Source organism: Chlorocebus sabaeus, chromosome 10 (assembly GCF_047675955.1).
Source record: "Chlorocebus sabaeus isolate Y175 chromosome 10, mChlSab1.0.hap1, whole genome shotgun sequence".
Classification (NCBI taxonomy): Eukaryota; Metazoa; Chordata; class Mammalia; order Primates; family Cercopithecidae; genus Chlorocebus; species Chlorocebus sabaeus.
Window position 1 is genome coordinate 56026037 of NC_132913.1, and position 12105 is coordinate 56038141.

The 12105-nt window shown below is 36.4% G+C and overlaps 1 protein-coding gene across 3 annotated transcripts in view; it reads left to right on the forward strand.

The window, feature by feature from the left end:
* CERS6 (ceramide synthase 6) overlaps nt 1-12105 on the forward strand; it is a 317758-nt gene that overhangs the window by 259584 nt on the left and 46069 nt on the right. For all 3 annotated transcript variants that reach the window (XM_007965259.3, XM_007965260.3, XM_073019784.1), the window contains exon 8: nt 2745-2851. In XM_007965259.3, the coding sequence (XP_007963450.1) occupies nt 2745-2851 (107 nt within the window). The remainder of the gene's footprint in view (nt 1-2744; nt 2852-12105) is intronic.

The following is a 12105-nucleotide window of genomic DNA, read 5'->3' on the forward strand; positions in this document are numbered from 1 at the left end:
TTCTTTCATCTTTAAGAATACAAAATCCAGAATTTAGGAAGTCCCTAATCTCATTAGCTCTTCAGTGTTATGCTAGATGGTGCTTGGGTACAATAGTAAACAACTGCTTGAAACTGCAGTGTTTCTTTGTGGGTTAAACTGGTGAAAATGAGATTTTAAATTAGTATGTAAACTTTTATACAAAAAAATTGTTAATAAAATGCTGAAAACCTTTACTAATCCATACTTAAGAAATGAATGATTTTACAAAGGAAAATCATTATTTGATTAGGTTTTGTTTGGTGTGTTGTAACTTTTACCCTGATTTATTGGGAAATTTTGTAAAACTCAGTTTGGGTACTGATGGAAGCTATACATCCCCGTAAAATTAAATAGGGATCATCATTTTTATTGCCAATACACATTTTCCTAATGTTTTTACAGTGAAAAGTGCATACGAATTGCAAATTTTATGTAGAAACTATGTTTTCTATATATGAAAGTTAAAGAATATCTGTGGAAATATTGGTTATATATGAATTGGTTACTATTAGTTAGAATTGTTAAAGTGGTAAAATAAATGAAAATGTTCTAGCATATTTCAAAAGGTAAAATCCCAAGGAAAATTGTGATGTGATATTTACTTTTAACTATGGCTCCTGTGAAGAGTCATACTCAATAATGTTAATCATTAAAGTCTTTGCATTTTATATTAAGAAATTAATATAACTGGTCAGAATTACCTTATAAGAGTACAAAGCCTATGTAGAAATGGTTCTTACAATCTGATCTGAATTCTGATTTTTTTTTCCTTTAGGCCCACCATTTTGCTTTAAGTGCTTTGTTTTGCCACCTTTGAAGCAATTATTGTACTGTGAATGTAGACTAGACATACCCTCAAATAATGACCTGTCATTGCAATATAAGCAGAATTCTATGCTATAAAATTTGAATCTATTATAAAGGCAATTAAGGTTTGAGGTATATACAGCACTTTGTTAAAAAAAAAAACTCTGGTCCTTTCATGTTATGAAATAGAAAAATAGACCTAATGGGCTAGATAAGTCAAATGATAATTTGTTGCTATGATTTTTAAGTGATTCAGGCTAACCTCTATTCAACATATTTTTAATAGGAGAAATATAATTAGTATAAAGAAATACAAGTATAATCAATAATATAGATTGCTTATATTGCAATCCCCTGGAAATGAGTTACAATTTGGTTAAATCTTAAGTTTGCTTGAATGTAGAAATTTATGCTGCAACCTAAGGCTGTACAATCAGTCCTGTACAATTAGCCAACTGCATTGCCTGTGGAAATGGCTGGCATGATGCTTGGTAGTGCCATGGGGTAGATTCAGAAAATTTCTAATCAAGTTCCACTTGTATCCAGAAAAAAAAATCCAGAAATCTCAGTCATGTGGCTTAAAAACAAATGTTCTTCATCACCTAGATTCTCTTTAACATTATACAAATAAATAACACTTAGAGTATTCAATTAATGAGATAGGTCACCTGTCAGCTCCTCAACATGTTATCTTATGGCCTAGACATTTCTGAAAAGTTTGTGTTTAAAGCTTATTTATTGAATACTGGTGAAAAAATATAAAAGAAAAATTTCATGATTTACCTAGCCAGAAGAAGGTAAAAGGTACCTTTTAACATAATTTATGGTGTTACCCGTAAAGTGTTCATGAAATTAAAAGCTTATAATCCTAACTTCCACCCAGTTAATAGATATTTCCCCTTAGGAATACATTCCTCTCATAGCTTTGTGCTTTATTTAAATCTTTTAAATTATAGCTTCTGTGGATGATGTCAACAATCTTTTCAAATCTGACTCAGTTAATTTAAGTTTCCAAGAAGTAGAAAATAACGTTATAAATTCAGAAGACATCATCACTTTATAACCCTGTGTGTAGGTGCTGTGAATTCTGTGTAAAAATGTAAAAAGAGATGATTAAGCAAAATTATGTTTTCAGTCTCACCTGTTTTTAGAATCATTTGTAAAAAAGTCGATGGTAGAGAAAGGGATGTGATTTTTTCCCTGATTTATAATATAAAAAGTCTTCACTTAAATCACTGTCATAAATTATGAGAATACTTTTCACAGACCCTTTGAGCATTAGTGGCTTTCATCTAAAAATGACCCATTCATGTAACTTTGAAAATTCTGCCTAAATGGATTAGTTGAAATGACATGATCTTGACACTTTCTTCATTTCTAAGTTTGTGAGAATAAGCCAGAAAAGCATCTCCCAGAGTATTCCTTGTGCCTGTTTAGAAAAAACCTATAATTTTAAGGAGAAAGGAGGAAAAACGCAGAAGGCTCCACATATTCTATATAAAGTTTGTGGCCTCAGTATTTGAGATTCATAAAAAGCTTTAAAGGATTATCCAGCACTTCTGTTTGAACTGTTATACCAGATTTCTGTTTTGGTGTCTCTGGCTTGCTAGTATCATCCATGATGTAAGAATTTCTTATTTTTCTCCCTGTTTTTCTGAAATCAACCATACAATTGAATTTTTCAGGTTGCTGAATATTTTATTAAATCTGTAACAGTCAGGAATTCTACTTACGGCTAATGCTGCCTCTCACTCAGCTTGTGGGTAATTTATAAATACTGATGCATGATGTCTGACATTTCAGTTGCAGGCAATTTTATGCATCTGGTAAAGTATATCTTAGACTCATGCATATGGAAAGAAACTTTTTATTATCAGTTTAACTACATTAATGTGTCACATTCCTTTCTTTCATAGGCTGCCAAAATGGCAAATTATGCCAAGTTTCAGAAAATGTGTGATCTCCTGTTTGTTATGTTTGCCGTGGTTTTTATCACCACACGACTGGGTATATTTCCTCTCTGGTGAGTATGCCAGTCTTCTTCCTGATAGAGCCACCCTTTCCAAATAAGCTTTCTGAACCATTTTCCTTTTGAATTTTACCATAAGTATTTAGAGGTTTAAATATATTGGGGGAGGGGAATACCTCAAGAAACTGCTTGATTTCTTCTTCCAGAAGAGGGTGGCACTCTTTACTAATGATTTCCACAGAATAGTTGGAAAAGGATGTGGCTTGCATGGGTTCTGAAGTCACAGAAAGCCATCAGTCATAGAAGGCACTAGTCTAGAATATGACTCAGGAACCTCAGCCATGAAGGTTGGAATTAAGAAAGAAACTGTAGTGTTGCAAACAAGTATATAACAGGAATCTCCTGTACCACGGGTTCACAAAGGGTTGTCCCTGGATTAGTAGCAACAGCATCACCTGAGAACCTGTTAGAAATGCACATTCTTGACCCCACCCAAGACCCACTGAGTGAGAAACTCTGGAGATGAGTCCTGGCAATGTGTTTTAATAAGCCTTCCTGATGATTCTACTGCATGTTAAAGTTTGAAAACCACTATCCTAGATAATTTTCATTAGCTATATACCATTCTAACCAAATAGTCTTTGAATTCTATCCAAAGTCTCTTCCAGCTTTGTGTTACTTGGCAAATATGCCTTTCATGTTTCTTCCAACTTACTGAAGAAAAATATTGACCAAGAGGGATTCCTGGTCCACCCCCGAAGAATTTCTTTAGCTTGACCTCAGTCACCCAAACACCAGTCTTCCTGTATGATTTTTCTACTCATTACTAAGCCTTCTAACTGTTAGATTGTCATGCCTGCTATTTCCCCACCTTGGTTAAGGTATATAAAAGAGTTTTGTCAAAGGTCTTAAGGAATTCAGGATTTATTCTCTTGAGTCACTCCCTGCACAGATAGAGGCAGAGTCAGGAAAAGAATGTGAAGTTGGATTTTAGAAAACCTTTGCTGACTCCTGGGTCTTCATTCTAAGTACTTGCCCCCATCTGTGTGATTAGCCATCTACAACAGTAAGCTTACCAGTCTAGAATATCCATTCTTTGTGTTTTCCATATTGTTTAGGCGTGGACTTTAAACTTCCAAGAACTACCATTTTCTGTGTATTTAGTGAAAATTTACTGGGCATTTGCTGCGTTATCAACACTGGGATGGTACTGGTAATGCTGATAATTCGGTCAGACATAGGGCTGCCTTAGGGTACTTGCAGTTGAATTCCTAGAGGTCCTTTTAATATTCTGGTTTATAATTTGAGGTATGGAGTGGGGGAGGCCAGAGATTATAAATTTTTTTTCCAAGCCTTCACTGGACATAGGTAACATCGATGGATTATCAATATTTAAATAGTTTTGTTACATTTACTGAGCAACTCTGTTGGCTAAATTATACATTTTAGCAAATAGAGTATTTGTGTGAAATAGTGACTCACCTTTGGAGGGTAAGGTGTAATGGAGGTAGATTAGGCTTTAGTTTTAAGAAGCATTTCATAGACCTATTTCTCCTTCAAAGACTGTGCTTTAGGTAGAAGAAACAAAATTATTTCCCCTGCCCTATATTCGTTTTTGTTTTCAACCCATTTCTTTGTATTCACCAACAATATCTTCCAGGTTTCTCTTGACTATATTTGAATTCATCATGAGTCATCAGAATATTGGTAGTTGATGGGTTTAGTAACAGTTGGCTTATTGTCTGTTGTATAATCAATCCATGGTCCTCAAAGACAGCATACACCATGATTAGCCTTTTAAGAACCATGCACTGCTCCTCTAGACTTCTCTTCCAGTCACAATATATCCTTCTAGAGCAACCCTGTCCAACACAAATATAATGCAGGCTTTATAGTAACACAGTATTTTCTAGTAGCCATACTAAAAGTTTTTTTTTAAAGATGAAAGGTGATATTCCCTTAAATAACATATTTAACTCGGTATATTCAAAATAGTATTTTTTTTTAAGACAGAGTCTTAAAAAAACGTGCCCTATCACCCAGATTGGAGTGCAGTGGCACAATCTCGGCTCACTGCAATCTCTGCCTCCCAGGTTCAGGTGGTTCTTCGGCCTCAAGTAGCTGAGACTATAGCACGTGCCACCACGCCCGGTTTAATTTTTTTTTTTTTTTTTTTTAGAGAAACAGGGTTTCACCATGTTGGCCAGGCTGGTCTCAAACTCCTGACCTCAAGTGATCCACCCGCCTTGGCCTCCCAAAGTGTTGGGATTACAGGCATAAGCCACCATACCTGGCCCAAAATACTATTTAACATTATCAACACATTAATATTAAAATGTTTTAAGTATCTACATTCTTTTAATTTATATTAAATCTTTGAAATTCAGTGTATATTTCACATTACCACACATCTAGATTTAGTTTAACTACATTTCAATTGCTCAGGAGCCACATGTGGCTCGCTTATTGGACAGTGCAGTTCCAGAAAAGAACACCTACAGTGACCAGATTGTACACATTTTCTGGGGTCTGAGTATCTTGGTTGACATTCTTAAGTTTGCTGTTTGCTACATCTGTACGAGTCAGGAGAGTATACTGGTTAGCTGGGACATGTGGACCAGTGTGTGTAGGTTCAAATCCTGCCTCCACTGCTTAACACCTTTGTGCTGAAGTTTCCTCATCTCTTAAATAGAAATGATGATGATGCCCAATCACAGCATTGTTGTAAATATTAAGTGATTTTATGTCTCTATAGAGCTAAGAAACATGTCAGGTTCATAGTAATTGTTATGTAAGTATTGGCTTGTTAAGTGAGATTATTTATTTAACATGAAAAGAGAGATTTCTTAGGAAATGAGTAAAAAAAAAAAAAAAGAACAATAACTCAATAGAAGTATTTGGAGTGGCTCTGAACTGGCACAGTTCAGAAAAATAAAAATGACAAAATTATAGAAAGATTTAACCTCATCATAAGTAAAGAAAGCGAATTGTAGCTTCTGGAAATACAGTCATATACCATATAGCTACGCTTCATGGCCAATGATGGACCACATATATGACAGTGATCCTACAAGATTATAATGGACCTAAAAAGTTTCTATGACAACATCATAGCGCAGTGCATTCATTACTGATGTATTTGTGTTGATGCTGCTGTAAACAAACCTATTGCACTGCCAGTCACTCCTCATTTTTCCCTCCTACAATCCCCTGGCTATCACTAACCTGCTTTCTGTCTCTGTGAACTTACATTTTGTGGTCATTTTATATAAATGGTTTCATGCAATATGTGATCTTTTGTAACTGAGTTCTTTCCGTTTCCTGATGTTTTCACGGTTTATCCATGTTGTAGCATTTATCAGTACTTCATTCTTTCTTATTGGTGAATAATATTTTATTGTATGGATATACCACATTTTATTTATCTGTTTATCAGGTGACAGACTTCAGGATTGTTTCCACTGTTTGGCTATTGTTAATAATGCTGCTATTAATGTTTGCATACAAGATGTTGTGTGAGCACACATTTTCAGTTTTCATAGGCATATGCTTAGGAATGGAATTGCTGGATTACATTGTAACTCTTTTTGAAGAACTACCAAATGTTCTTTTTCTTTAGAACTAGAACAAAAAGTTTTTAAAAAAAAAAAAACAGGGTCTTGCTCTGTTGGCCTGGCTGGGCTGCAATGGTGCCATCATAGCTCATTGCAGCCTTGAACTCCTAAGCTCAAGTGATTCTCCTGCCTCAGATTCTCGAGTATCTAGGACTACAGGTACGTGCCACAATACCTAGCTGATTTATTTATTTGTAGAGACAGGGTCTCACTACATTGCCTAGGCTAGACTTGAACTCCTGGCCTCAAGCAATCCTCCAGCCTAGGCTTCCTAAAGTGCTGGTATTACAGGTATGAGCCACTGCACCCCGCCCACCAAACTCTTTTACAAAGTTACAGCACCATTTGACATCTGACCAGCAATGTATGAAAGTTCTACTTTCTCCACTTCCTTGCCAACACTTATTATTTTTTGTATTGTATTCATTTTAGTGAGTAGTAAATGGTATCTTATTGTAGTTTTAATTTGCATTTCAAATTATTTACCCATTTGTAATTTGGTTATTTGTCTTTTTATTGTTGTCAAAGTTTATGTATGATTATATATCTGAATGATGAATATAATAATGTATATGATATATAAAGGACTTACCCAATATATGATTTGCAAATGCTTTCTCCCTTACTGAGGGTTGTCTTTCACTTCCTTGGTGATGTCCTTTGAAGCACAAAAGGTTTTAGGTTTAATAAAGTTTATCTGTTTTTTTCTTTTGTCACCCATGTTTTTGACGTCATAAGAAACCATTGTCAAATCCAAGGTCATGAAGATTTACTCCTATTTTTTTTTCCTAGGAGTTTTCTAGTTTTAACTCTTCCATTTAGGCCTATGCTCTGTTTTGGGGTGATTTTTGTGTATGGTGGAAGGTAGGTATCCAAGTTCATTCTTGTGTATGTGGATATTCAGTCATCCCCACACCATTTCTCAATTGACTATTGATTTTATTATGATCATCTTCAGCACATAACTCTAACGAAGCGAACTTGTGTTTGTCACATTCCTCATTTACTGCCCTTTACTGGCTTTAATTCATTTCCACCTCTTAGCGTCACACTATATTTTATCTGTGGCCTGCTTCCTAGGTTGACTCATTCGTCCTGCCTGGGAACTCTTCATCCTGTCTAATAAGCCAAGAGGTGAGACACATTTGCACAGCCCTTTCCTCTTCTCTCCAAGCTGGGATGCTATCCAAGGGAGTGTTGATTATTTCTGTCCAGAGGACATCTGGGATGCAACCCTCCCACACACAGGCCACCAAAACTGATCTCTCCACTGTTCCTTCCTGATGATATCACTGTCCTCTGTGGTCTCCCTGTGTAGATGGTTCCAGCCAATGCCTGGCCTTGCTGTTCCTAGGACATGACTTACCCCAGAAAGTGCAATTTTTATATCCACTCTGTGCTGCTGTTGGCCCTGCTGATCTGTTTAATGACCCTATTTTGGAGGGGAGGATAAAGAAAGTAGCAACTCCTCCTCTAGCCCATCACTACACTGCCCACAGCCTCACTACAGAATCCCTTGCTTTGCTTTTTCTTGTTCACAGTCTTTCCTGGATTGTGAGATAAGTAGAATATGATGTGGGAAGAGACCTTTATTGTCAGATAATTCAGCCACCACATGAATAATTTCAGTGGAAGGAAACCCTGCACCTCTAAAGACAGTCCCTTCCAGTTGCACAGTGGCCATTATTAGAGAGTTCTGCCCCAGGCTGTCACAGTTTATCTCCCAATACTTTCTGCATGTTTTTGTCCTAGTTCTGACCCTGGACCTATATACAGTGTCTAATTCCTGTTCTGTACCTCAGCCCAGCAAATATTTGAAAAAAAAAAAAAAATTCTTACTCCCCCCTTTCCTGTTATCTTCATCAAGATAAACATTGTAAATTCCTTCAGTCACCTTTTTCTCTGGCTTTCATGCTGGTCTTTTCTGATTCTGAATTTTATTGTATCAAATCATCTGGGAACATTACATCAGTTCTTCAAAATGTAGTTTTCTCCACTATTTGTCTTAATAATACCTTGTTATTTTGAATCACTATTTGTATGATTATATCATATAATGACTGTGAAATAATCTTGCTAATACTGTTATGGGTTTCCTCCAGGTACATGTGATGATAATCTTTGTAGAAGCGTCATCTTCTCACATTTTGCTAACATATGAAACTCTGAAATTGTAACTTCATAATATGACCATCCTGGAAGCCAAGATAATGTGTCTTTATTTCCTGTTCTCGGTAACAACATTCTTCTTCCATAATTACATACCTTTTTGCTAAAACCTGAACAAACATATGAATAGGTTTACTGTATCAAGAGTTTTACTGCTTTACCAGTTTTATCAAATAATCAAATATTTAGTGGGTCGCTCAGAATTTATCTGGTAGGAATTCTTTCCTAACACATCCTTAGATAATTTGATTGTTCTTTTATTAAATGACATCTGAGGAATCAGGTAGTTTCATTGTTGATATAATTAACAGCAGACTTTCTTATCAGTATCTCCTTCAAATACATACTTATTTTTCCCAGATGGTGCTGTATATAGTCAAGATCAAATTTTAGCCAAGTCTTTATTTATCATATGTTTTTAAAGATTTGGGTTTGCAGTCAGTATTTAAAAGCCTCAATAATATATATTGGATACTTGTTGCACTACTATTACCAAACAAGCAATCACTGGTGCCCCACCTACTTGCCATCACTCAAAGTGTTAAAAGTTTAAATATTTTCTCTTGTATTTAAATTTCTGGAAAGTCGTGTCTAGTTAGCTCCCCTCAAGTCAAAAATCTATGCATTTTAGCCTTCACTTTGTAGTCACACAGTCAATGATCTGATCCTTTTTGAGAGTAAATCTACGCATCATTGTAAGCTGTTACAATTTTCATTGATCTGCAACTCTCTCTTGTAGTCCACTTATATGTATTCTCTACGTTCCTAACAATTTCCCGTAAAAGCTGTGGTTTTAATATGGCATAGATTGTACTCAAACTCATAACATCCATCAACAGTGCCTTACAGTGCCCACTCAGTAAGTATTTGTTGAGTGAATTAGGTACTCTTTAATTATAAACGGTCTCATGTCCATTTTCTTAGTTGATTTCCTTAAATCTTTGTTAAGTAAGATAGGTGCGATTTCTCCCTTAATACACAGAGAAAGCAGATTCATCTAGTCAATGATTCACGGGGCTCTCTGGACTCTGGTCTCCTAATATCAGTTCAATTCAGCAAGTACTTAGTATGTTCCATTTGTTCTTTCTACAATGCAATATTCTCTTCTTTAAGGCCATAAAGCGTTTGATAAGATACATATTTGGTGGTAGTTCAATAAAAAAAAGAGTCATTTAAAAATGATTGCCTCTGTCATTCTGCCCCAGTCAAGATAACATATTGCAAACATCGTCATCTATCAGCGATATGTTAGAATCCAGTAAAGAAAGGAGCAAATTCGCAAAGATGCTGAAAGAGAAGTGGCATGGTACAGTGGCTAGAAAGGCTGCTTGTTTTGAGTCAGATTTCTCCTCCCACACTGTCTGAAGACCAGATGTGTGATTTCTCTGCACCTATGTCCTCATCGGTAAAATAATGGTAAATAGTCTACCTACCCTATGTCCTCATCGGTAAAATAATGGTAAATAGTCTACCTACCTTACCAGAAATATTAAGGATCAAGTGTAATAGTATTTTACGAACTATAAAATACTTCATAAATATTAGGCATTTTTCAAAATATGCTGTTACTGTTAAATATGTAAATTCCCATTATAGCCAAGTGGTCAGAAGGTTTTATTACATTTTATAGCTTCCCACTAGTCTGTATTAAGGAATCATGACCATAGATACATCTGAAATAAAATTCTAAAATGGTTTATCCAATTATGAGACTTAAACTGTCTCTGTTTAGTGGCTTCTGTTCTCAGTAGTCAGTGAGCATGTAATATTGAAACTGTACTAGTTTACCGTATTCTCACAAATCCCAAGTGAATGGGCATACCACTATCTCCAGCACCTCTTTCCGTGGCCAGATAATGATTTTCCACATCTCCAGTCATGTCCCATGAAGTGCCAGGGCCTTGGCTACAGGAGGGTTAGAGTCAAATATGTACCTTTACTGGTCAGCTACTGTTCGGACAGAAGCATCTGCCTTCTCAGAATGTTGCTTTCTGTTGATCGCTTCACTGAAAAGTAGGGGAATTATGTGTGAATTTGTTCTCTCCGAAGATTTCTCCTAAAAAAAAAAAAAAAAAAAAAAAAGTTGACCAGGCCTGGTGACTCACGCCTATAATCCCAGGACTTTGGGAGGCCAAGGTGGGCGGATCACGAGGTCAGGAGTTCGAGACCAGCCTGACCAACATGGTGAAACCCCATCTCTACTAAAAATACAAAAATTAGCCGGGTGTGATTAGCCGGGTGTGGTGGCATGCACCTTGTAATCCCAGCTACTCAGGAGGCTGAGGCAGGAGAATCGCTTGAACCTGGGAGGTGGAGGTTGCAGTGAGCCGAGATCGTGCCATTGCACTCTAGCCTGGCAACAGAGTGAGACTGTCTCAAAAAAAACAAAAAAACAAAACAAAAAAGTTACAGAGGAGACTCAATCATCCTTTTACCATTTTCCATGATAAGATTTGAAATTCATATAGACATGTAGGAGAAGATTTTTTTTTATCTGATTTATTTTTCAAGATGTATTTTACCAAAGTGGCATGGCTTATATGCTTTTCTGAATTGTTGATAAGGAACAGATTAGTCGCAGACTTCACACATTTGAAAAACCTGACTTTTTTTTCATGCAATCCCTCAACAAATTTGCTCTGAAATTTGCCTTGGTGCTGGTCTATGTTAAATATATTAGAAAGATTTGAAGGATGAAACCTGGTATCTTTTGGACATAAGGTATTTTGGTGTGTTTTTCGTAATTCTTACATCTATCAGCATTGGTTAACACCTTTACAGGATGTGGAAGAGTTAGATGGAAATAATGTGTGTTGAGATGTCTCTTTCAGATGAACATAAAAATTTTAATGTAATTTTAGGATTGAAAGTCTGGACCAGAGGTCAACAAAGTATGGCCTGTAGGACAAAGCAGCCCACTGCCTGTTTGTATCAGTAAAGTTTTACTGGAACACAGCCTTGCCATCTATTAATATTGTCTTTGGCTGCTTTCTGCTACAGTGGCATGGCTGAGTAGTTGTGACAGGGTTATGGCACATAAAGCCTAAAGTATTTGCTCTCTGGTCCTTTGCAGAAGAGACTTGCCAACTTTCTGGCTAGGCCATTAAAAATTAGTCTCGTGAGTAATAATAAGGCAGTGGGTGGAGTGAAGTACTAAATGCATTCAGCCTTGGAATAGTCTTTAAAACTGTTGTCCACTTTAGGCAAAAAAAACAAAAACAAAAAAAAAAAACATGCAATTACTCTTTTTGTTTTCTTTTTTTTTAGATGGAGTCTTGCTCTGTCACCCAGGCTGGAGTGCAATGGCGCAATCTCGGCTCACTGCAACCTCCGCCTCCTGAGTTCAAGTGATTCTCCTGCATCAGCCTCTCGAGTAGCTGGGATTACAGGCACCCGCCACCACACCCAGCTAATTGTTGTATTTTTAGTAGAGATGGGATTTCACCAGGTTGACCAGGCTGGTCTTGAACTCCTGACCTCAGGCAATTACTCCTAATATTGGGAAGGGAGAACAGAATATGCTCT